General features: G+C 39.6%; 1 protein-coding gene across 1 annotated transcript; it reads left to right on the top strand.

The window, feature by feature from the left end:
* The first annotated feature begins 928 nt into the window (after positions 1–928).
* Positions 929–25,434, top strand: LOC141902051 (metabotropic glycine receptor-like). The gene is made up of 13 exons (XM_074789692.1): positions 929–1,520; positions 12,035–12,221; positions 13,991–14,114; positions 14,898–15,041; positions 15,234–15,428; positions 19,502–19,570; positions 19,692–19,801; positions 20,280–20,425; positions 20,989–21,057; positions 21,330–21,468; positions 22,057–22,162; positions 23,040–23,240; positions 23,775–25,434. Exons 1-13 carry the CDS (start codon positions 929–931, stop codon positions 23,997–23,999), a joined length of 2,307 nt encoding a protein of 768 aa, XP_074645793.1. The 3' UTR covers positions 24,000–25,434.
* The last annotated feature ends 1,233 nt before the right edge of the window (positions 25,435–26,667 follow it).

The following is a 26,667-nucleotide window of genomic DNA, read 5'->3' as shown; positions in this document are numbered from 1 at the left end:
CTTTCTGAAATCTCCCTTCGATTCGCGCCTCTTTATTTTCTCATTTCATCGAAGAATCGAAATAGATGAGCACAAGGAATAACGTCTATCAGTGGATCTTACGTTAAGTGTAGCCTACCGTTTAAAGTCGCTCTTCAGCTGCGTCGTTTCGTTTCAATTAGACGAGTAAAGCCGCAGTTAACTCGAATCGTTCGAAGATTCGACGCGCAATTGATTTTTTGCCTCGTACAATGGCTACCTGTGGAGCACGTAAACGATCGGGTTCGAAGTGATATTCATCCACGTCTCAATCAGCGGAAGTGACGTAAGCTGAAAGACGTTTTGATGATCGATGATGGCGTTGGTCTATCGAATGGACATTTTGATATGGCAACGAATCGCATTTTCGTGGTCTCTCGGTACAAAATTAGTTTTGACTGGCGGGGCTCGTATAAACACTCGATCGCATATTAACACTCAATCGCATCGCGTCTGGTTTTTTTATACGTGCTTGTCGTTGTATTTGCGGAGCTCTTATCTAAATTTACAATGTTGAGTGGAAGCAATGAAACGCAAAACTACCAACAAATATTGATCAAGTTTTAGAAACTAGGCGCGAAGAAGTATAAATATACTCGGGATTTTCAGTCCAGTAGCACCCCATGACAGAAGTCGCCTTCCCTGTAAATTATGAACATGTATTTCTAACGATTCATAGATTTTACACAGTGCAACGTTTTCTATTTCTAGGCACCGCTGAAAAATGAAGAAATACCAGTCCAGAAATGTTAACTGAACTAACCGTTCCAGCAGATTCGTTGGTCGAAATGACTTTCTAGTCTACTGACGATTTACGATGATAATATTTGATATGGGAAATTCAAATATCCCCGTGACAGCTATCAGAACTCACTGACGCCCACTGATCAGCCCAGTCCAACCTATCAATATGCAGGTATTGTTAATGACGTTGATGACAATGTTCACGACGGCGCGGTTCGCTTCTTACAACGAAGATGATAGCGAATATATTTTCCCGCATCAAAACGGTGAAATGACCACGTCGAGAGCGTCCAATTTGGACATCGTCACCAGGTTTCTCAATCTGGTCGAACGTTACGAACAGACCAAAGAGAATTGCACGACCGGTACCGGGTTCAACCTCGGCGACGGTGTCGTGCAACAATATGGCGTGCGCCGATTCAAACGCCAGGCTCTCACCGCGGTCAATCGCGCCAATCTACTCACACGGATATGGATCGGAGCGCCACCTAGTGTTCTTAACAACGAATACCTATTCTATACGTACGTGCGCAATATGGTCGAAGGGGACGATGATATATTCGCGGCCGGAAATTGCTACGACTACAAAGAGTTCAAGGATTACACACTGTTTTGCCCGTACGCTTATCGTCTGCCGAACGGACAGATTATGGTGAAAGACTTGTCCATCGAATACAAATACTTGAAGAACGATTCCGAATGGTTCTACCAGGCGCGAAAGAAAGGCAACACCTTATCGAGATCCAACCTGACAATTGGTAAGTGGATTTATCGTTCTTTCGTAACCGTACGCACGTGACCCCAGGCGTGTCTGGTGGCGTGACATATCTTCATCTATCCGTCGAACAGCAGCATTATCTCCAATGCTAAAGATATTCAATACGATCGAAATATCAAAGGCTTTAAAAGACTGATTCTAATTCCATTCACCGTATCAGCGATCTCATGGCGCCTGTACTGTGTTGCACCCTAAACCTCCCCAGATGACAAATTGACGGTCAGTTTTAAGATTACCCATGAAATGACACCGCCATTTTGAGGTGATTACAAACTCTGCCGACTTTTTGTCTCGTTTTTGACATATAAATTTCACGGTTCGATCGACGTATTTCATACGCAAAATTCAAATTTCGTGCAAGAGACACATCTTTGAAGGCAGAAATACCGCTGTCGTGTAGAGTCGTGGCTGTAACATGAAATGGCTGTCATATCGTTTACGCCACAATGATTGACTTGGTAATAGATTCTAGAACGTAACAATAATAAGTCCGAAACTTTGTTTAGGTATTCCAATGATTTTCAATTCGTTGGATCAACCGTTTTGTCTTATCTTGGGTCTAGACTATGCGACCGGCCTCAATCACTCTACGTGGACACATTTCCGCATTGACCGCATGAATTGTTCCGAATCTATTGTGTTACTGCCTCTCCTCTCTCAATCGGCCGTACCACTCAAACCTAAAAAAAGCGAAATAAGTCGCTCCTCGTTCAATGAACCGTTCGATCATCCGACCATCCATCATCGGATGTCTCGACATTTGATCCGAGCCTCGTTCCCGGTCAGTAGAAAAAAATTACCGCCCGCTCCGGTTACGCAACGTAATCTCTAATCGATGAGACCCGTGGCCGAATTGATGAGTACCAATATAAAAATCCATTTATCATGATTTCCTTCGCGGGTATAAATCTATAGTATTTACGCCTAATTGAAAACAACCGCGCGTGCCTACTTTTCGTTTGCTGCATCCGAAATGTAAAGTATCGAATGACTGAACGGAAAAGCAAAATCGAGAACTTCTTTATCAATATATCACATTTTGGTGAATAACGAGTCGAAGAAAAATAGTGTAACTGAATACCGTAATGGCACTCGAATACTGAAAAGAACCCTGTATTTTTCACACAACGAAAGAATCTAGTATAAGTTAATGTAGTTGTATTGTGTGAGACAGCCGATTTCCCTGGCCATGGGTCCATCGAGACTAACAACTTTTTAATTCCATTTCAAATTGCACAAGAACTGCAGTCAACTTCCATAAAGTATGATATCATTTTTTATATATCCATATTTGTTAGAGCCACATTATAATATGTATCATTAGCCTTAATTCAGACTTATGAGTCCCTTTGTATGAAATGACATCCTCCCCACCGGCGATTCGAACCCGATGGCATCGCTAGACTCAGCCACGGCAAACCCCGTCACACTAGACCAAGTGAGCAAGTTTACCGCGTGAAAACTTGCGGCACCAATCAGATTGCTCGTTGTATAATCGTCGAGGCAAATTTCACGGAAGAACTTTAAATGGAAAACCCGGGCTGAAGTATTTCTGATTGCCTAATAATGGCATCATCTAAGTTGTGCATGTAGCTGCACACTCGGACTGGTGTAGCATCGTTTCGTACCGGGGCGAGTCTCGACGCCGTCATGTTCGAATCCCTACCGGGGAAAATGACGAAATTATTATATAATGCCACGAATTCATATAAAATGTGTCTGCAGAATTAATAGTTACGACATTGGATATTATTATGTCGATTTCGTTTATTCACGAACGAATTCGACATTTTATGATGCAATTTTCAAAAATGAATGAATATGTATTAATTAGTCCGGCAGTACACGTCGCACGTTGTCGTCAACAGGCTTATCTCGTCGCGTTATTTATGCAATACGTCGTCTCGTTTGTGACGACGATTAAATGATTAAACGCTGAACTGTCTGGCAGAATCTTCTGGCACCTATACGACAACATAACCTCGGCGCGACATCGATCTGTCGTATGCCCCATATTTCAAATTCCCAGTTTTATGACATGATTGCGTGCGACTCAACATCAGCCACATCCTATTCGACGAAAAAACTTTCCTAGTTCGGAAAGAGGCGGCAGATGAGGTTCAGTTTTTGTTTGTTTGAACTGATAATTCTCTCATAGGTCGTAGTGAAGAGGAATGGAATATGGCCCCGGAATCATCAAACTTATCCTAGAGGTCCTGGGAAACATTGTGGAAGCGGGTGAATGCCATTAATGTAATTGTCAATGTATCTCCGCTCACGCCAACATAAATGTGCCAGCTTGCGACGCTATGAAAATTGAAAGTGTACGTACGTTATCAGTTTCCGTAGAAACCATAAAAACTCCTCGATGCAAACGACTGTCATTCATTTACATTTCTTCCCTTCATAATAGGATTACTGAATAGATTGTGTCATAGTTGCGCCAAGACGGGGGTGCTAGCTGAGATAAAACTGCGACGCATTCAGTTTTTAACCCATTTATAGTGTAGTACGTAACATGCAGGGCAGGGCTTCCCGCGTGAACGTTATCATCAGTTGATGGTTTTCGTAAAACGTTTTTTTTTTTTTACATTCTTCGACGTCAGTCTGGAAGCACGCGAACTTTCGTGTTCAACGACGACGAACGGAAGGCATTCAATGGTTTTCAGTTCATTAAATAAATTGGATATTAGTGCGGCGCTGGCACTTGCCAAACGGACACAGGTTTATTGATGGCAACAGGAACGCGAATCATTGTAACAAATCCACGGCCTTCACGCTATCAGTTACTGTGCCATACTTAATATTAACAGGAACTGGTTCTTGGGTGTACGTTTTACCTTGCCGCGATAGAGCCTCTTTTAGTTCATACGTATCTGTACATATATATCATATTTCGGGGAAGTAAATGGAGAGCAATTTAATAACTGGCGATTTTAAACTGATTATTTATTAGTTTTAGACGAATTGATGTCAGTAAAATTGGAAAATGATTCATAAACCCCGTACGCATCGGGAGATACCACTCAAATTTACACTCGCCCATCGTATACATATATCTAACGAATTTGGAATTTTTTTGAGAACTACCATAATGGTATCTTGGTACCTTGTTGTCCGTTTCCATAGAAATTGCACCAGTTTTCTTAGAAAAGGATATCGATTATTTGAAGCCAAGATGCGTAACTTTCGAATGGTGTACCAACTTTTCCATATGGTATGTCTGCTGAACGGAAGTATCAAAAAGTTGTTGTCCAGTGCCAATCTGCATGATTTTGATTGGCAACCGGCTGGCAACCGACAACTGGCTGTTCTTTTAATAGAATTAATGAGGCATTGAGTTTTTCGTGCTGCGGCCGGTGGTAGATTATCTGTTATCTAGAGTCTCGCTTGTCACGGTTTTTCACGGTGGTGGACACGTACGTTTCAATTTATCTCGACGGCGGCGTTGTCGACCAGATGACATGCATAAATCGAATGCCCCCCCCCCCAAATGGTGGTTCTCCGAGAAGCCACGTGATGCTGCCGATACCTAAATCTTAACCGACCTTCGCCACGTTAAGCCCGAGACACGTTTCTATAGCATTTTCGCTGAATTATGAGTCTCTATATGCTCGTTAAGTCAGTTGCAGCGTACGACAGCCCAGTAACACGGCGACCCACCGAGAACGATAAACTGTGTGTGCACAACTTGCCTGTTGTCTTATCCTTGATGATAATATGCATATCAATGAATAAAAATCTACTTCATTCATGAATTATTCTACGAAATTTTTCTAATTTCGGTAATTCTTATGCCCGCTGCACCCTCGTGTCGTGACTGGTACATTTCAAGGAATTTCGTCCGAGAAAAAAGGCACGTTTTATGACAGAAATTTAACACCGCGCAAAGACATGCAGTAAATATAGATATGAACTTTATCAGATCGAAATTGACGGGAATACCCTCCGCAACAGAAACCGACATTTTATAATCACCAAACTTAGATTATCAAGGCCAAGAAGTGAAGAAACGAGTTTCTTCCATGCAAGAATGATATGACCTCCTCGCCTGTGAATGGGTAGCAAAATTTAGCAACGGAAACGAAAATGGGTTACCAAATCATCAACCTTGGATTACCAAGGCCTTGCTACCACGCAAGAATAATCGAAAAAAAATCTAATTTCAAAAATTAATGCATTTCATCGAATTCATTCGTCGAAACTTTAATCGTGATATAGTCTTAAACAATAATCAATCTGATTTTCTTCGATATCGCGGGTCGGAGAATGTGATTGCTTTAGAAAAGAAACGATTTGATTTTCGAATTTTCGGCGTAAATAAATTTCGAATCATTCGAAAATCCATGTTTGATCGATGTGCGGAGTGGTGAGAATATTTTCCAGAGTTTTCGATGACATGTATCTTGTTGTATCTCAATCCCATCATGAAGCCGATCACACTTCATCGAATATCATTTCAGCAGGTGCCCTGTTCATGAATTTCTAAAAAGTAATTGCTTAGCTTAAAATGAAATGTACGGGGGAATTATGTGTGAGTGAATGGGTCCTCAGTTGCAGCAGTATTACCGAGTTCTATTCTTGTCGCTTGTAAAATACTTGAGATGCTGCATGAAAAATATGCCCATTCCCGAGCAGGCCCATTTATTACTGTAATCTGGATTGACGCTTAGAATAATACTTACGCAGCTACTAGCGTTTTCATTCTCCTGAATGTCCTTATTGATCGACGATTAACGACTTGTCCGTTGGTTTCATTCAACGCTCTACGGCAATCAGTCTCGAGGGGCTTGCTCTCGAATCCCACGACGTGGATCTCGACCTGCGTGCATAGATCCTATATCGATGAAGAAACATTTCTTTTTCTAGATTCAGCATCAACGTAAGAAAGTGAACTCTCTTAACTGCCGAGTTTCGATGTTGCCGGGTGTATAAGTTCATCCAAACATTATTCAGTTCGTATCAGGAAAATCAAATCAAAGTAACATAGCTGCAAAGCAGCGATAACTGATTTTCTACTTTGACCTGATATGACCACTATAACGTTAACTTATTTTGTGAAAGTATCTGGAAATAATAAACAGAATTGACTGGTTCAAATTTTTTATGTGTTTCCAGTTTATGATAAAATATCAAAACAGAATTTGTTCAAAGATCAGTTATCAAAATCTTTGACGTTGAGCGTTTTAACTTTTGAAGGCCTGTGGAGGTCGAACCCATCGCATGCTTATGCATGGTGCACGCTGATGCAATGCCGAATTTTCTTGATGATGCGGTACCTGATATAGCGAATTATTCAAAATAGATTCAGAAATAGATTTGTGTAATATACGACCATCAGCAGTCTTTTTGGTTTCACCAGCAGGTCATCATCTATGATATTTGTCACCTTTCCTTGAAATCTCACCCGAAATCATCCTCATTATCAACAACGTCCTCGCCTACCGGGGTTGTCCATTCTACGGAATGCCACATTTACCCGGATGTCGAACCTATAATATTTTTCATGATTCAGTGATCAATAACTAAATTGACGAAAAAGATTTTTTGAAAGGCAAATACTTGATTTTCGTATTGATATCGTATATATCTTCCTGTCCGAACTATGTACAGTGAAGAAAGACTATTGCATTAGTATCTGTGAATATACTATTTACAGAATGATTTTCTTCTTGTCATCTCTCGGAAAATGTTTAATGCGTTATTAAGCTAACGCAAACGGGTGACGATTATTTCTGTATGCTTCACAAACGCACAAACACACACGACAACAAGGGATATTCTGATGTTCAGCGATCGTTTGGGATAGAACTAAGCCGATGAAGAAAAATGACATTTTAGCTGACGTGTTCCTAAGTTGTTGTTGTCCCGCGCTACTAATTTGTAATCCATTTGCCACCGATAGTTCGTTCGTTAGCTTTCTGCGTAAAGTACGTAATCGAATCTGCCGGCAAGGCCCTGATTGAGGTAGTACGGGCCGCTAAACAGATCGCTTTAACATTTATAGTCGGCCACTAAATGAAAAACACGGACAAGAACAGTACAGACCGAGGAGTTAATGATTTAATCGAATAAAGATACAAATCGCCGCAGAGAAACTCGTCGTGCAAATATTTGTACGCCAAGGACGCTAGCGCCACTTAAACGTATAGGTTTATTCATCAAGATAATCTGTACTATGAATTCTTCCACCAGCAGAAAAAAACAACTAGTAAAGTTATGTTAACACGCATTCAAATTATCAATAATCCTTTATTTGCAAATATACCAAACAATAATGGTTTGGGTGGTTTTCATTCTTTGGACATTTGCTGAGAATGCCAAGCGATGGGCCTGCCAGAAAATACTGCCTCTATGCACCCTCCCTTTGGAAGCGTAGACCAGCACGACAACGCCTCACGTTTCACCAGCGCTACCTTCCGTTTGTACAGGCGATGTCGACGAGGAGTGCCAATGACAAGAATGAGTGACGTAAAATTCTGGTCACCTGCCCGCAGCCGAACGATATTGATGACGACGATGAATGGTTTGGAATCTACGGCTTCTAATTTTTTGGAATATAGTACATATTAGAGCTCTCTCCGGTTTTGCCATTATTGTTCCGATGACTTCCCTTTTTTGTCTGGGTGGACTCACAAGCAACAGGTTTGTGTAACAATTCGTTTCAGTCTTTACACGGACAAATCCATTAGAATTATTAAATTACCGATGCGTTCACAGTTTTGCATGATATCCCGCCAGACCGCATTTCAAAGCGCCGTCGCGTATCGTCTGCGGTAACTTCGACCAATCCATTAGGAAAAATTTGTCTAAATCTTAGTCGAGTTCGACTCGTGGAGATACCTTGCCTATTCTCACGGGCTTAGATCCAATAAAAGTGCCATAAAATGCGAAAATGCGTTCAGCTCGAATAGGGAAATCACGATAAGTTTTAACTTTAAATTACAAATGGGAATTTATCTAGGGTCTAGGAAGCCCTCTGTAACAAGAAACCCGAATAGAAATACGCGCGGTACTCATTGATCCTGAAACATATATACATAGTTTCTCCATCAGAAATTGTTTCTAACGAGGACAAATGATATTTTTCTAACGCGTCGTTGTGGTGCAAGGGGTTAGTCGGGCCATCGCGTAATCATTTATCACTGCGTCGATGTAGCAAAATATCGGCGCGAAATGTGATGAAATAACAATGATACTCACATAATAGAGATAAGCAGTAATCAATGATTCCCCATCAGATCTCGTAAATTGGCATGATAAGTGTTTTTTTGGATTATCTCTCAGCCATCCGAGCAGTGTGGCGATGTTTTGCTGGCTATAAATTTCTATGAAACTATCATCGAAAGAACCTATTCCCGCCAAGTGGGTTATCAACTGTCCAATATCGTTTGAAATATTGGATCGTTGATCCTAGTTATATAGTGCCCGAACTACAGTGAACTAAAAACGGATAAGAATCAACATTCATGGAATATTCTCTTGGAATCGATTCGATCATTGCAAAGCGAACCTGCCTACAAGCGTACTTATATCAATTCGTTAAACCTTCTTCATAAATTCTATTAAAGTTTAAAATGTATAAACATTTTCTGTTTCTATACATTTGTTTATCACTTGTGTGCATGGTGCGTGAGTGCGATGAATGGGTGATACGGCCTAGATAAACTGTTCCAGTCTCTCCATATAGCCCCAATATCCTGTTACATTTTTTTTACATTTGTAATATCGTCCAATAATGTAACATTCTATAAATGAAAATAGATTTCAATTTCAATTACAATTCAATTACAATTTCAATTGCTCATTATTTGTATGAAAACTTCGAGTAGGTCTACACCCTAAATTCAACCAAATAGCATTGCTAGCCTTGTCAGTCTGTTTTTTTTAAACTTAAAATAGGGATTGACCCGTTTATTTATTAGATCGGTAGATTTCGTTTGATTTGTTTTGATTCGGTGTCTCTTACAAACTCAACACAAATGCCGGGAGCAAAACAACGGGTCTGATTTTGAAATCGGAAATCGAAGTACAGTTGTGTGATCGGCGGTCGAATTTACAGAATTTTTTGTTTAAATCGAAGTACATAACTATAAATTTCGGTTACGGTTTATTCAAACGATCATCCAAACAGTCTGAACCGGCAAGCGACTGCCTATGTTTTTAACTTGGTTTGATCATACCCATCCAAAAGTTACATTCCAACAACATTTGGAACGTTATCCTTGCACGACGAAATGGCAGTCGGAAAGCGATAATGCCCGCAAATACCTCGTTGAAATATGAAAAATCGGCCTTTACCTATTTTTTGGAGTGGGTACAACACAAGTTTTATCAAATCAACGCATGTTATCCAAAGTGTGTGTCATTTGCTGATCAGTGATTCGCGTGTGATGCTGTATTACGACGATCGTCTGATTCAACTGTGACTGAATCCGCCTCATCTTTTATCGCACTTCCTGTAAACATATTTTTATCGGACAATTTCACCAAACTGATTGTTCCTCGTGTTTTATCACATTTATCGTTCCTATCCGAGGCCGACGAAGCTTCGAGGCGTCAAGTTTAGACAGTCCCTACGTCGGCAGAGATTCTTGAAATCTATTGCTACGATGCCCTTGCGATAGCTGATATAAAACACGTATTCGATTCGCACTGATCTAGCACTAAATCAGCGCCGTTCTGCGTGCTTTTGGCAGCAGAACCCAATGCAAGAGATGACACGAGCCAGATGCCGGCTACTTTATCACGGTTACAGTAGCCCGACACTGACAAATCCTATCCGTTGATTCGCCTGTAACTGCGCTGACAAGCCGATACATCATAGCCGACTAAATCTCCACAAAAACAATCTGTCTACATTTCCCAATCAGCGTGAGGCAAACAAGTCCGGTCGACAAAAAAAGAACCCCGATGCTGTTGTACCGCGTAACTTATTGCTATTAGCTTGACCATAGACTTGTTGCCAGCATATCACTTTGTGCGTCGATCTATGACGGCGCGTTCTGTATACTATATGCATGGGAAAAAGAACTTTTCGATAAGCCGAACGAGGCGATTGCTCCCAACCCGTCAATTCATCTCTTGGCAAACCTATTACGACCTAATAAGAATGCCATTGTAGGCTACCGCGTGAATGTAACCACTGTATCATTGGCGCCATTTCCAGTGAGGCAAAATAGAGTGTTTCTGTGGCAATCGATGATTCCACGTATGGCAGGCGAGGATCCACCAGGGCCGTTAGTAGTAACTCGGTCGCCCGCGTTCTTTAACATTTCAATTAAAACTGAATGAACTTTTTCTTAAACAAATCAATTATATTAATGAACTATACCGATATCTGAGTAGAAAAATGAATCAAAAAGCCTAAAAAATCCAATTCAAAGAGATGCTAATGCCCATTGAATTGATTTGGTCCATTTTATCGACATGGGGTGACTTTTGTATTTTCAATTGTGGTGAAAAAATTGTTAACCAGGGGTGACTTTAAGAGGAGTTTATCAATTTGCCGTGTGATACCAACACCTCATGAGCGACTATCTGCGTGCATCTAATACCGACCGAAGAATTCATTCCGTTTGATTAAAATTGTATTGAACGACTGAATGCTTCAGACACCGTGTCCCCCGGAACAACGCTTTACGAATAAACAACATGAATCGGCAGCGGATGCGTGGATAGAAAGATAATAGTCACGCCATCTAGGATATGAATAATTATTTGTAATCGATGGACGTTAAAATTGAAAATCACGTTTCGTATCACATTTCGTGGCAAGAGCAGGCGGTAATGAACTTTTCATTAGCAACAAACTTAAGCCCGAACTTTTGAAACTGATAACGGATTTGATTTGCTAAATAGCTCGGATGTAATAACTACAACTATCGTAGTAATATATATGATGATATAGATCTTTATTCTATGTCCAATAAGCGAGAGGGACAGTGAAAGAAAGAATACAAGTACACATATTCTTTTTTATAAGCGATAGGCACTAAAATGACCTATCCAATTTGATCCGACTAGAGAAATTACGTATCACAAAAAAACAAAACTGTAACGGAACTTTCTTTCTCAACTTCGCGAGAACAAGTGAAGGTAGTAGATGCAAAAAGAAAGAACTTGGTTTACGCGTATTGCTTCTGGCTTCTTTGCTCTTGGTAATATAATCCAACGTTATCCATCCGTCTTCTACCGCGCTAAGGAAGATAGCTCAAAAGAAATTGAAGAAAGCGTTATTGATAAAGATTCATCACGATATTATACAGAATCACAGGATGTAAATTCCCACAATAATTGAAGGACTGAAAAGTTTATTGAAATATAGAAGTATTTCGGGTGGTTGCTTCAACCCTTATTCTGTCTAAAGATGTAATGTCAAATAAATAAACAGTATATGAATATAGAATATGACACGAAGTCCTGCACATAAGGTTATGGGGACTAAGGTGCTGACGTATTAAAAAAAACCGCAATTTGTATTTTCATTGTTAGGTGAAGAGCTGCTACGGGTGAATGAGTCCTACCAAGGTCCTCTGCGAGAGGTCGTCAGCTTGTCCGTTCGCTACGAAGATGGTCACTGGAGTTTGCCCTATTTCGACTGCGGTGGCGGAAACATCTGGATGATGACGTACACTGTTCCGTTTTTCGGTTACGACGCGCATAAGAATTACAAATTCAAGTAAGTCAAATATTTGTTTTTGTTCGTTCACAAAAACATTCCTTAGATTCGGCAGCCGTTGTAACAGGTTGTAACAGAGCAAGACAAGTAACAAAGCTACCAATGATCAGAACGTAAAACAACGGACGTTTGACGTTTGACTGACAAAAACAGATACAAAAAAGAAAACTAACTTAAAAGTTTATTGACGCCTTGAAGAATAATATCGCTTAATATTATCGACAATGAATAATAAGATACACACTTTATAATATCAAGAATCAATTAAGATATTTTGGATTTGAATGTATCGATAATTGAATTGAATTGTACGGCAACCAGTCTAGCCCAACATATTGATGGCGTAGAACACATTCTCTCAAATAATTTTCAAAATTTATCAAAAATAAGGGAAACAATATGAACGCCAAAATTCACATTATTGAAATGTTATTTCGAAACGCGAATATTGATGACGTAGTGAGTACACTCACTTCAAACAGAATCTCTTAAATAGTGCATACTAGGTATCCATGTATATAAAAATTATAATAACGTTTTTTACGGCGTCAAAAAAGACATAAGTTGCCCAAGGTTCATCCCTGTTCAACGCCACCATGACCTGTATGATTCTAAATTACACTAGAAATATTACTTCAACAACGGTAACTCATCGATTATGCAAAAAAGTTTTTAAGACGTATCGTAACTAAGGGCGGCCATTCGGCCTTGAGTCATACGAAAATCTGTTCGAGTTTTTCTATGAATCGAAGACACGGTTTCACAACAAAGGATGAAATCCATACACGCCGCCAAACCGCAATTTCGAGCGTGTGGCGCAGATGGAGCATAATTGCGTCAACTTCACGCTGGCTCGTGCTCGAAATGACAGCTTGTCGGATGCGACAAATTAAAAAACATCAACGACGTAGTAAATGAAGCTCTACCGGGACACGCGCGTGTTTAGCCGATATGCCGGCAATCCCCTTTGGTTCTCTAAAGTTACCCGAACTAGAAGAATAACGCGCAACTCGTCTGTTTATTGAAAAGCACACGTGAAATCGTAATTGGCCAATCATTAAAACGTAAACACGATATACACTGAGAAGTATAGAGTTCGTGTCAATGCCAAACCAACAAATCGATTTCAGATGTCTTTCCGAAGTTTTCAACAAAAAAAGAAAAACGCTATCGTTAGAATTAATGGAATTTAGATTATTTGTCGTAATTCTTTCATGTCGAGTTTATTACCCATCGTTGCGGCTTTTCGCTTCACAAATCACCGGTTTTCACGGCTCGAAATAGATTCGACAGACTTTAGAACGAAGCCGATATGATGTTGTCCCCTTTTTATTGCGCATTTCACGATGGCCGTCGCGTTGTTTATAACGTTTACCAAGTCGTGTGAGAGAGAGAGACTCGTATTTGATCGGTGATTCTCCGCCACGCGTGATTGATGAGGAATGCTTTATTAGTAAAACGGAAGCCGTTAAAAAAAACTTCCACGATGTTCTTTCCTTGACGAGCGCGATAAAAATAGGCACCAACATCAGATCGAGCGTGTTATTTCGGGCTGAAGCATAAAAGATGCCTTCGAGCCACGGATATGACTTTGATAATTCCTTTCTAATTTGCACTCGCCTTATAGTGCAGAAATGATTAGGCATGACGCATATACTCATTCGTGTGACCTTATGAAACCCGCTCCTTTCAATGAGATCAACAGAAATATTCTCAATACTTAGTCGTCGAAGTTGTTCTCATTCTCAGTTGCTTTTCTTTTCAAAAAGGGGTACAAGCGGTATTGATATCGACCTGCAGAAGGTTGATATCGACCAGTGCCCTCACGAAGGTGGTGACTCGACGCCGAATGTGTTTGCCGGATCGGCGAAGTGCAAAAAGGAAACGACTATGGTAAGTATTAATATACCTGTCAGACGTTCAAATCAGGAGAGTCTGGTTGTTCCTATTTTCCGCTTCATATGATGTTAGAGCACTCGCCACATATGATTCTAGACTGCGGAATAACCTTCTTGCGGACATACCGGATCCGATGTCTGTGTCTTGTGAGTCATTCAAGCAGATACTAAAAACAGTTCTATTCCGTGATAGCTACATACAATTTCTAGAGGCGCGCATTTGACCACTTTTATAAAGAGCCTTACGCTATAATGACAATTCATTTTTTATTATCATCATCATCATTATCATTATTAAAATTATTATCAAGAATACAACGAGACAAGTAGTGCTTTACTGGTTAACTATTTTATTCGACGCACGAGTTTTCGCAACTAGTGTATACCGGGTAGTAGCTTTAATAGAAGCGAAAGCTCGTGCGTCAAATAAAATAGTTAAGTACTACTCGCCTCGTTGTTTTCTGCACCCGGTAGAGGCTCCTCTACGAATCTATCATCATGTGAGTCATAGACATCAAAATCATTTTTTCAAAAAATACATACCTTTCATTTTACTGGAATACCATGATTTCTACACCCACTGTTCTCAATTTGACGCTGAATGAATTTAGATCCATGATCAAAACTCAACTATTTCATACATACCGCGACGTTACCCTGGAGGAGCATTTGAACTTTGCTTTTTTTCGCATGGAATTATCGCGCTATACAAATTTTACTATCATCATTATCATTGTCATTATTATTTTTACTATTATTATTTTTCTTCTCAATTCAGTGTGAGCCAGTGCCTGGTCTCGGATTCAGAAGAGGATCGTACAAATGCATCTGCAAAATGGGTTACTACTTTCCTGACCCTTCTGCCGGTTTGGATTATTTTAACGGAACCGAAATTGAAATAGAATTCGAAAAGCACTCGAAGGTATGCATCCAGATTGAGTATCTATTCAGGTACTTAAACGTACGTATCTATTTAATCACAACATCCAGTGACAATAGGAGGCATATATTTCCAGATACCGATAATCAAATTTCGAAACTAATGAGTAAGATTGTACACAGAACAATAATAATATTTGGCTGGTCTTATCGTTTATGCTAATGATAATTGCAGAATTTAGAGAATAGATACTTGGAATATTTCGACTGTTTTCCGTGTGCCTTGGGTTGCGACGAATGCGTTGACGACTCGCCGTGTATCATATCGTTAGACTGGCTACAAAGAAGCATACTGTTGGGAATAACGTGCGCGATGATGTCTGGTATACCCGTCATTATGTGGTTCGTTTGGGCCTACAGGGAGATCAAGGTAATGTACTGTGGACAATCTTTTTTTCTCTTGTTTTGTTACTTATAAAAAACATACGTTTTTGGGCAATGGAGACGTAAATGCGGTCCACTGTTTTCATATTCTGTACAGAATATTCTCTGCCAATAAAATAGTTTTCATTCATTATTGGCACACCCCTTACCAGTCACATGTCTGATGGGAAAATAAAAATGTGATATAACTGAAAAGAATTTCCCTTTACATGCATATTGAATGGAATTGCGCTGCTGCCCCACCGTATGAAGGCAATATGAAGGCAATATAAAAAAGAAGACCATTCATTACCAGATTTTGTCATTATCACAAATCTAGCACTCGCATGGTCCGAGATCTTATCGAACTGCAGATTGCTCACTCACAATGAAACTTTAAACCGTCACATGCTATATACTTTGGAGTAACAAAACATCCGCTTGCCGGTGACCGGATGAAATTGGGAACACGACCTCCTGTGGCGATCGAAAATTCCACTTATGGCAGGCGAGGATCCACCAGGTTCGCTAATTGTTACTCGGTCTTTCGCGTTCGATTTCTTCCACATTTCAATTAAAACTGAATGGACTTTTTTGATAATTCAATTATTCATGAATACTTAAGAGATATCTGAGTAGGGAAAATTAATTCGATATGATGGGTCCTATATGGGTTCGGGAGCCTACAAATTCAGTTCAAAGTTCATTTTGATTCTAATTTTGACCACACAAGAATACGAATGCGAATACGAATATTTATTACACTCCAACCATTCTCATGGTATATGGAGGAAAAACCGTACCGTATTTACAATTATTTACAAAAACAGTAGATAAAAGCACTTTGAAAGATAACAAACGTTATCTACAACATACTATTTACAAGACTGAGTGGCTCGTCACGCCATCTGGCGGGATAGCTGAGGTCGCGGTTCCCTATTGTCACCTCGCCGTTCATTATACTACAGATGATCTTCTCCCGGTGGAATCATCGGATGTCTACACCGCCGAGGCGCTGACGATCGATCAACGTCATTCGTCACGTGACAATTCGTGTGACCGATGGTGGACGGAAGCGACGCGAATCCACGGGGAAAGAATAATCGCCGGAGCTACGGCTTGACATAAAAACAGACAGTAAACGTAAATCTTTTCCCTCGTTTACAAAATCCATTATTTACATCAATTTTACGACAAGCAACCGGATATGCGCGCCATATTTTCTGCTGGACGTGGGCCAAGGAGTTGCCCCTTATTTACGACATTACGTGCAATCATGTAGTATTAACCATGAAACAAAATATATCGACGAATGATAGATGATTGGTAAATTGTACTGTGCTAGTTTTTCCTCTGAACAGTCGACATTTCCTCTCGATGCGCAACAACAACTAAAAAATCAGGTTGACATTCTAAAAATTGCCTCGTGATTTTCATAATGAGTCTGCCCGGCCCCCGCACATGTTTGTTCCAAGGCTATGTTTGTTCCAATCCCAGAGAAAGAGAACTGTTACAGCTTGTCCTATATGCGTAACAGAACGTGCTGTAAAATCTAAAAGTAAAAACTGGCTCAATTATTAAAGAAATCAAACTACAATGCGTTGACAAATTAAATCAATTTGACTAAGATCGAAAACTTCAAAGAAGTGTCGGGAAGACTTTCTAAGATTCATCAAATGGACAGGGTGACAATCAATATTTAGCGATCATATAACAAAGCTTTATAAAGCTAGCTTGGCGTCCATTGTTTTTCTCACACAGTCAGCCTCACCTTACAGTTTAATTACAACAAAAGAAAACACAATAACCAGCCATGAAACACTATATCCGTGATGTGACGATATTGCAAAGAACATACCACAATAATACCGGAAAAATTAAGTCCGAAGATGTGTCCCTGAGCTGGTAGTTTATTTGACTTTTCGACTTTAATAATCTAATAGTCATCTTCACGAATACGTTCGGTATCCCCCTCAGTATTCCTGAAGATGACTATCTTTCGTTATCATCGTGAGAATAGATAAATACATAATGTTTGGTCCTCTGAACCCAATTGAAATTGGCCAATTTAACAGATTTATGTCTAAGAAAGGATACTCTGTAACGTTGGGTGAAGCGAAACAAACTCGCTCGATTTGAACAGCATTGTTTAGTTAGCGAGTTTCAAATTATACGTCATTGTTCCCGACTGTTTTGTTCCGGCGAATAACCGCGTGAGCGTGAATTGAAATATCGACGCGATTGGATATGTGTCTCGAAGGATATCACTCGTCGTTTAAGAATTCCAGCTTTGCCGCCTCGATGTTGATTCGAAATTTTCCAATTTCCCAGGATTATTTACGCTATAATCGCAGTTTGAATATTAAAAGGACAATGAGATGGATTCAATCTATCGGGGATTCTATCTTTTGGCCAATTTTGCCAATGTTGTTTCGAGAAGGTCGTCTGTTCAACTCCTCTGCAGAGTCGTGATGAAATTAGATATAATTTCGTTACTTCGCCGTAGAGACAATATAATTGACTTCATGATACAATTACTGTCCTGTAATATTTACTTGGCGGTAACTCAAATACGCCTGACATTTGCAACGATTTCCTGATGTCAGAAATTGATTTCGTCATCATATCAATCTGATATTCGGCCAATTTTTAAGTCTGTCGTCTCATAGCGTGTGCAGACAAGTTTCCGGGAAACTGCTGCATCAAAGCGATGAATTGTTCAAACAAGTTTCGACAGAATACATTGCAGCTTCTCAAAAAGCTGATACGTTATTCCGAGTATGGCTTCTATTGAATTTCTGCAGACGTTATATGAAGTTAGATAAAATGTATTCAAACATCAACTTATTTCATGGATATTTAATTGTTTAAGTCATTAAAACATGATTTCCCCCCCCCCCCAAAAAAAAATAAAGAAATCACAATTTACGCCTAATCAGCGATATTTTTCCACAACAGAGATCAGGGCGGGTGTCATAGAATCAGAGGCCCCGATGTCAGATGCCCTCAACAATATTGACGGATTAAGTGGTGAATCACCTGGGCTGCTGGCCCTGACCCTAACCTTAATCCTAAACATTCTCACAAATCAAAATCGTTCTTCTGCATTGATGCCTTCGTGGACTTCGACTGACTAGGACCGTTTGAAATAGTACATCGAAGGACATGTCTGATTTTAGTGAGCGAAGATGTAAGGGTTGGAACAGAAAGCGCCTGATTCAAACGTGACAGACGACTCGGATCAACGCCGTGTCGTAATTAGCCTTCTGACACTGTTGTCGAAACGGAAAACCAGTGACAGGTCTTGGGTCGTAATTAATCAAGGCCGTGGGTAGGACTGCTGACAGGTCGACACTTCGACATGGAAACGTCGACTCTCTAACGGGCACCGCACAGGAATTTCAAACGAAAAAGGAACGATGTAGGAAAATGCACTTTTCACGTAACGATTTATAGACAAGTGAATGATGCTGTATGTTGGTCCCGCGGAGCCGATTCTAATATGTGTTTTCTGGGCGTTTTATGTATATCAGATTTATCTATTTATCATTCAAATGAATCATCGAAACTTATGAATAGTAAGGATAAAAAATGATGCATTTTTTCTCCTAATCGGCTGAGTAACTTTTGTAAACCGCAATGAAATTTGTAATCAGTTCATTTCTATAGATACTGGGTTTGTAATTGTTTCGCTTGGTCATGATTTTCTAAAAATCACAAAAAGTTATATATATATATATATAGGGCAGATAGGTGGCTGGCCGGGTCAACTTTTAATCTCAGCATTGGAGAAACAAGGTATCAACTTCCTTAGCCTGATATCACATGTATTATCATTTTGTTATTTTCTATCGGATTTTTAAGTGGCCCCCTATACCAACTGGTCGTTTGCTCTCAGAACTAGGCACTACAGGATATATATAATTAAGTTATTCAAGTCGGTGGTTGCAACTCAACAAAAAATGCCCACCTAGACAAACAGAACTGCGCAGTGCCAAGCGACGCAGACGTTTCTTGAATTAGATTATTGGACACCTCTTTCGAGAAAATGTCGTTACCGAATAAACATTATATTTGCAGGTTCTCAAGGCAGCTAGTCCAGTTTTATTAAAGATAATACTGTTAGGAGCGATGCTTTTATACAGTCCGGTAAGTTTGGTTGCGTTTTTTTGTTAATCAGTCGTCCAATGAGAAATGAGCTCTGTCGATTTTTTTAGCAATCCCACTAGACTTTTTGGAAGTGCATTTTTCTCGGGATTTCTCGTTTCAGATGATAGTTAGTTACTTCGAACCGACTGAAATCACGTGTTCATTGCGGTTGTGGTTACGTGAAATAGGCTTTTCAATATCCTATGGTGCTTTGTTGCTTAAAACATGGAGGTAAAAGTCAACGTAGACGAAAAAGATTTCTTTCGTATAGGTTTAAGTGTCTTCTTTCTATTTCAAAAATAAGCTTCAAGAAACATAGATGATTAGTAGACCTACAATCCAAAGATAGCCATCCATAATTTGATAATTGTTGATGATAAATTTTTATCAGTGTTCCAATTGATGGAATGTATTTTCTGATATTTTGTGTATTTAGACTGAATTCTAAAACACCTTGAATTGCACCTGTTCCGGAGGCTTCCGCGCATCCACCGCATCAATTAGAAAAGGCGACGAATTATACGCAGTTTTTGCTAAGTCTACTGCCACCGCCGCCGGTGCTCGAAGAGAGAAACTTCACGCAAAAACTTATAACATAAAATATTTACAGTTGAAAATCGCTTCTCGCAAAACCCCGCATCATAGCAGCTGCAAAAGCTATGAAAATCTTTTCTTTTGACACACCCGCGATCGTTTTTCATTTTTGTAGAATCTCCATGGTATTCAGGGTGAAATCGGCGCAGCGCATCAAAATATCGGACACCGATCTTATAAAGAGATTAGCGTTCATAACGTTCCTGTTCTGTGCGTGGATGTCCGTCAGAACGGTGGTCGGCCGACCGAAGGTTATTCAGGGTAAGCCGACGCATGCGCCCGCTGCGAACTTCGAGCAAAGAATGACGAGTGTGAAAATGAACGGGGATGTTTTAGGGGAATTTCAGTGGCGTTCCAGTAGTGTCCACGGGGACCGAACACCTCCCCTAGAATTCGAGGTCCCTTAAAGTTTCCATCCTCAAATATTCCGGACTGAATATTTTCTGAAGAAAGATCAACATCATGATTGACCAACTGAAAAAATACCAACATTTTCTTGTGGCAATTTGCTATTTTATCAAAATAAAAATCTAGATCTAAAAAATCACACCGACTTAAGTTGCATTATCCTGTTATCACATTCTTACGTAATTCAATTTTCGAATAAAGGATAATTAAATAAGACAATTGTGTATGTGAACAACGAAATTGCAGCCGAGCTCAGAAATGGCCCAAAATTTCGAAAGTGGACAGTCACCCCCTTTCCTTTGACCCTGGATCCGCCGGCCTGATTTTAGTTGCAATATCGAAAAATGAACGTTGTTTCCGTGTTACAATTGTCGTTGTTTACGTCTAGTTCTAGTTTTTTAGAATTTACATTGCAGGTAAACATTCCAGTGGGTTAAAAGCCTTCCAATGCTCATTTGATGTATGGGATTACTGCGCCGCAATAGGTAAAGCCACGTACCATATACCTTCGTATGGGGGATTCGTATCTCGTCTGCAAAACCAGCCACTAGGGGAAGCTTGTAACGCCGTCAGTGCGGCACTCGCAACAAACCACAAGTTTGTTTGGTTATCTGATACTTCCCTCAGTCAGGAAGCGGAAGCCCATCATTTGTGTTGAAACTGAGCGAGAGTGACAGCCAAGTCAATATCCCTCCGGGTCAACGTCAATATACGATATTTCATCGGAGTAACTCGCTTTTTATTATCGTCGTTTCAGCGGAATTGTTTTTGCTACTATGGGGCATTCGGCTTTGTATCGTCGTTAGAAAAGCTCCTTCGGAATTCAACGAAAGTCGCTTCATAAGCTGGGCTATATATAACGAATTTCTACTATCGCTATTTTTAAATATATCAATGTAAGTAAACTTGCTCCCTTATGGGTACAGAGTGCAAAACTTATTATAATCAGCGGCTTATACTAAAAGTTTAAGAAAATAGGAACTTAACCCTGGCAGGAAAAGTGACTGTCTGATATCAATGAAGTGAAAAACCCATAATAAGATCGAAAAAACTGGGAAAGAATCACAGATCTTAGTCGAAATGTAGCCATTTGTATGGCAGTCGTACCAAAATCTGATTTTGAAAAGGCTCATAGATATGAGTCGAACCGTCAGATTCTCCTAGTTTTTTGTGGGTCTTTCACTTAATTAACCCTGGCTGTAAACTAGAATTTGCTTTATTGGGTTTGATTCCCAGAAAATAAAGTATTTATCGGTTGTTTCCTTACCCAAAAGGTTTCATAGACTGGTATTACATTTAACCCGGGGGCTAACTCAATTCATTATCAATTGTGTTAGCCCTGGGGTTAAAGGCAATACCAGTTTATAAAACCAGGGTTTTTACATTTCATTTTGACACAATAGTTTGTGATCACCCGTGCAATAATGTTTCCTCCTTCCGCCCTGCAAAAACTAACTGCAACACTGTTTATGAATGATTTTCAGGTTATTTTTACAATCACCTTCCAATCCAGATCTTCTTTATCTCGTGCTCTTCCTGCATACTCAGTTAACCACTACTGTCACATTAGCCTTCTTATTCGGCAGTAAAGTAAGTACATTATATGTACATATATTCATATATAGCGATTCTAAGTATCTTCCGTACGAAGCCCTGGAGGTAATATGGCGAAAAAGCTTTTTTTGCGTGGGAACAAAATAACCTTTTCGTACGAACGAAATGTTTTCTTTCAGACGTAATCTTTTTCGTGGGAGCAAAACAATTCTCTCAAATAGTTTTCAAAGGATGGACAACGTGCTAGTCTATTCGTCGGCAATTCGTAGTCATCTTCAGGAAGATGACTATTAGATTATGATCTAAACGTTCGATCAATGAATGAATTTATAGCTGAAAGGATACTTTTCGGACTTAATTTTCCGTTATATGAGTGTAGGATTTTCTATATATCGTTACAACACGGAATAGTGTTTCATCAATATCATAGTCAATTCGTATCCGCAGAGGTCCCCACGTAGCCATTGAGGTGGTCAAACAGATTACTCTGGAGATTAGAGCCATTTGGCAGTCATACCAACTTCATGACTAACTAAAATTCATGAATCTATCTATGTTACTAACCTCGTATGTATATTAAGATGACCAAATTATTGCATAATTCTCATTTGGTCAAACGAAATAAAGTGATAACATAATGTTTTTTCAAGGGGCAAATTCTCGGGGTTGGCGAAAAAATTTCTTTCCCACAAAAAGAATAATTTTGCCTCCACGAAACTGATTTCGTTCGAACGAAATGATTATTTCATTCCCACGAGAAAAATATTTTCTCCGTGTCACCTCCGGAACCCCATACTTCCGAACGACAAATAAGGGTTGATTAGAACCATGGATTCCTAATGCTAATGTCCGTTATCCAGTTCGATTTAATCGTAAAAGTTGCAACCATGTTTTTGTTTATCGTTCATTGTAGGCTTTTCAAGCGTATGTTGTTTATAAAAATAGATACAAAGAACAAGCGCAAACAACAATCAGCCGTGGCTCAAAGTACATGGCAGCTCCGAAAGGCGTACCCACGTCTACCGTACTAAGCACTGTAACAACGGCGGGCGCTGCACCGGATAAAAAAATGGACGACCATGAATACTGCAATTCGATAGAGAAAGAGCTACAGGTATCTCAAACCGAATTTCGAAGTCTCGGGTACACGCCCACGCATGATTGCAAAATAGCTTCTTTTGCCTAGGGGCACAGGGGCGGATCCAGGATTTTCAAAGTGGAGGTGCTCTCCTGGTCATCCTACAGAAAGTTTTGAAAAGTTTGTCTAAATTTCACGCGTTCCGAGAGTTTTTGTTCACTGCTTGTTCATCTCATGATTCAAAATGTACCGTGTACTTTGAAATTTAGCATTGGAAAACTGAAAATGAATAATACGAAGGAAAGGAAGGGTGTTCTAGCACCCAAAACACTCCCTGGACCCTCGCCTGGGGCATTTAGTCCATCAAAAACGAGTCACTAATCGCTCTAGTGGGAGAGGTCCGGAAAGAATGTTACATGATTATCACCATGGAACGCTTTGTTGACAAGAAATTTTGAAGGGCACTTTCAATTATCATCATTGATATCATTATTAAAATTTATCACTATCATCATAAACATAAGCTTACGATTTTTAGAACTCGTTCGATTTTTTTGTGTCTGATTTCAGGATGAGTTTTTTAATATACATATGAAGTTGGAATTACTGAAACAAAAGAACTTAAAGTTCGGCAACACGATCCTGGCTCGGAAGATAGCCACGATGTGCGAAGTGATAACTCGGACTGAAGACCAACTAACTACGTGCACGGACTCCGTACCTTCTACGCCGAACATAAACGGAAAGCGGGTCGTGATTAGTTTAGACGAATATACAAATCCGACGAGTGTGTAGCATCGATCGAATATTTGATATTTAGGAGCTTTATTCTATTGGAACTCGTTGATTCATATCAATGAAACGTGTCTCGGAAATCGCGGTAAAAGGGTTAATAAGGGCTCATATTTTGATACAGTTCTTTTGTATATAATATCCATGATATCGACTTCATCTTTAATAAATACCCTGGTAAGCAGTAGTACTTCACGTATTCACGTATTCGATTACCATGATATATCGAGATCACGACCGATGTATCCCGGGCCTGGTTTTATAACTAGATTATTTGTTTAGTCGCTATTATTGTTTATATTCGCGACATCTTCGACCAGAAAGAAGATGCAAAGCTTTTCTAGACCAGGCCCTGGAGTAAATACCCCTGCCAGACGGCTGGTTATGTTTTAGTTATCTCCTGATTAGGATTTCGATTTATCGTGAATAGGTGATAACACTGTCTGGATGGGACTCGAAGTTTGTATCTTGAGTAATGCACAAACATTACAAAAATCCTCATATTGTTTTATGACCATCATGCATTCGTTAGCATCGCACGACGAAGCTCAAATCATAAACTATTGTAATCAAAAACGTTACGCCATTAGTTATACCGAATATTGTATATAGAACGATGAAACCCACGATTTTCAGCCAGTCCTGCAAGTGGCTGGTTCACGGCAGTCCTGCGCATTTAATCGTGCTCGCGTAATCACCAGGTTGATTCAAGGGCCGTACTTTGCTTACGACAGGGGCAGTTTCCTACGGAAACCCGAAAAAAGGCAGTGCCAATGGCCATTTTAAAATCGTTCTTATCGATCTACCCCAAACAACCAGTTTATTTCAAACTCACCGAAACGCTGTGCATTGGGCATTTCAACAAAATACAACCATAAACCGTTATAACAAAACCATATTGGAACGAGATTTGTAAAAATATTGTTATCATCCAATTGAAAATTAATACATTTTTGTCATGAACCTAACCACAAATTAATCATTACGGCCAATGAGAAGAGTCGTTATGTAGATGTTAGGTGATGCCCTTCCCGTTGCTCTGCTATACCCCCCCCCCCCAACGTTTACGTGCTAGGTACGGCCCTGGATGAAATAGATCACAGTTCAATATTAGTTAAAGATTCGTTTACTTCATTTATATGGTTGTTTAGGAACGATTATAAGCAGCCCACTGATGCCCGGTGAATAAAGAAAAGAAGGAATACGTTTGTAATGAAGAAAGGTATACGATGTTCATGAACAATATGACGATATACGAGAGAAATCCGACATTAATTCAGCCAAAGATGAAAAGTTCAATAGAAGAATAGTATCTATTTGAGCAACGTTTCGGTTAAAGACTATTAGCCATCATCAGGCGTACTGATTTATTATGGCATTTCTCTCGTATACTCATCTTACACGGATATTGTGTATCATCTCGATTGATATGATGTTGATGGTGATACGTAATAATAATGTAATATAAATTCAATTTTGTTGAAATAAAATATCATACTCTGGTTTTTAACTGGTCTTATCTTGATTATTTAAGGAGCGCATAATGAAAACTCGCCATGGACTGTATAAAGAGTGACCTGGGTTTTAGGCAAGACGGTAATACCCCACATCAAAGTTAACGATTTGTAAAAAAAAACTCCCATACTCTGCATAAATTCGTGTTTTGCTTTACTAGTCCGCCACCTCGTGAATGAATAGCTGGTAGCACCGATTGAATTCCACAATGACAGGGCAAACTTTGGTTTTCGCAATCAACACAGGACTAGTTCCACAGTTGTGAGAGTAGTGTTGAATTTGTCAGATTTTAAAGTATATCGTTAACTGGGCATGGTGCCCTCGGACCCCTAGTTTTTCTCAGAGCAGGGTGTATTATATTCGAGGCACGAGAACTTTATAAAACAAGGAAAATACGAAATGGCTAACCTAAGAATAATCCCGCATGTCACAGCCTCAGGCATGGACACATACAACCAGCGGAAAATCAAAGTTAAAGTACCGGTCGTCCCGACTCGCATTTTTTTCTGTGACGCTCGCCATTTTTTTCTGTGATCTAAATGAAACAGAAACCCACCGCAAATATATACACAGAGCGCTTTCGGGAAAAGAGTAAAACTGGCTTTAAAACAAAAGATACAAGGCAAGCATTAAGAAATATCTATTAGATATATTCAATTTTATTAGAACTTCATGAATTTTTGATTTTATGCGTAAAAAACATGTGTATACATGAATATAATACCTGATACATTATTCATAATGCGTCATTATGGAGTCAGATTCACAGTCATGGGTTGAAATGTTAGAATAAGATTCGGATAATCATGAAGCGTATGGAGCCGACTTGATTGGAATATAATAGGTCTACAATGAGACAACGTAAAACATGCAGAATAATGAAGAGACATATTCTGGTAGAATGTGCCGCATTCTTTAGTCATTTGAATAGTTCACATATTGAACGGATCTCTAGTATCAAATCAATGTTACAGAATTGGTCTTGGTAATGTATGATTGGAACAAACTTTTCCGAATATAGTTTCCATCACGGGGAACTCGTAAAACTTAAGAATTCAAACTTGACATGGATCGACGGTATCGTCCTTTAAGTTAGATACGTATAGAATATTCAAAACTGATCGGAGAGAGGAAAAATATCCCGAATCATGATCGC

This window comes from Tubulanus polymorphus, chromosome 3 (assembly GCF_964204645.1).
Source record: "Tubulanus polymorphus chromosome 3, tnTubPoly1.2, whole genome shotgun sequence".
Classification (NCBI taxonomy): domain Eukaryota; kingdom Metazoa; phylum Nemertea; class Palaeonemertea; order Tubulaniformes; family Tubulanidae; genus Tubulanus; species Tubulanus polymorphus.
Note: the sequence above shows the minus strand (reverse complement) of the source record. Positions and strands in the feature narration are given on the sequence as shown.

Bases quoted from the DNA above. Each gene is read 5' to 3' on its own strand.
- LOC141902051 (XM_074789692.1), top strand. From the start codon at position 929: ATGCAGGTATTGTTAATGACGTTGATGACAATGTTCACGACGGCGCGG. The intron at 12,222-13,990 runs GTAAGTCAAATA...CTTTTCAAAAAG, and splicing joins CATAAGAATTACAAATTCAA to GGGTACAAGCGGTATTGATA. The intron at 23,241-23,774 runs GTATCTCAAACC...GTCTGATTTCAG, and splicing joins CGATAGAGAAAGAGCTACAG to GATGAGTTTTTTAATATACA.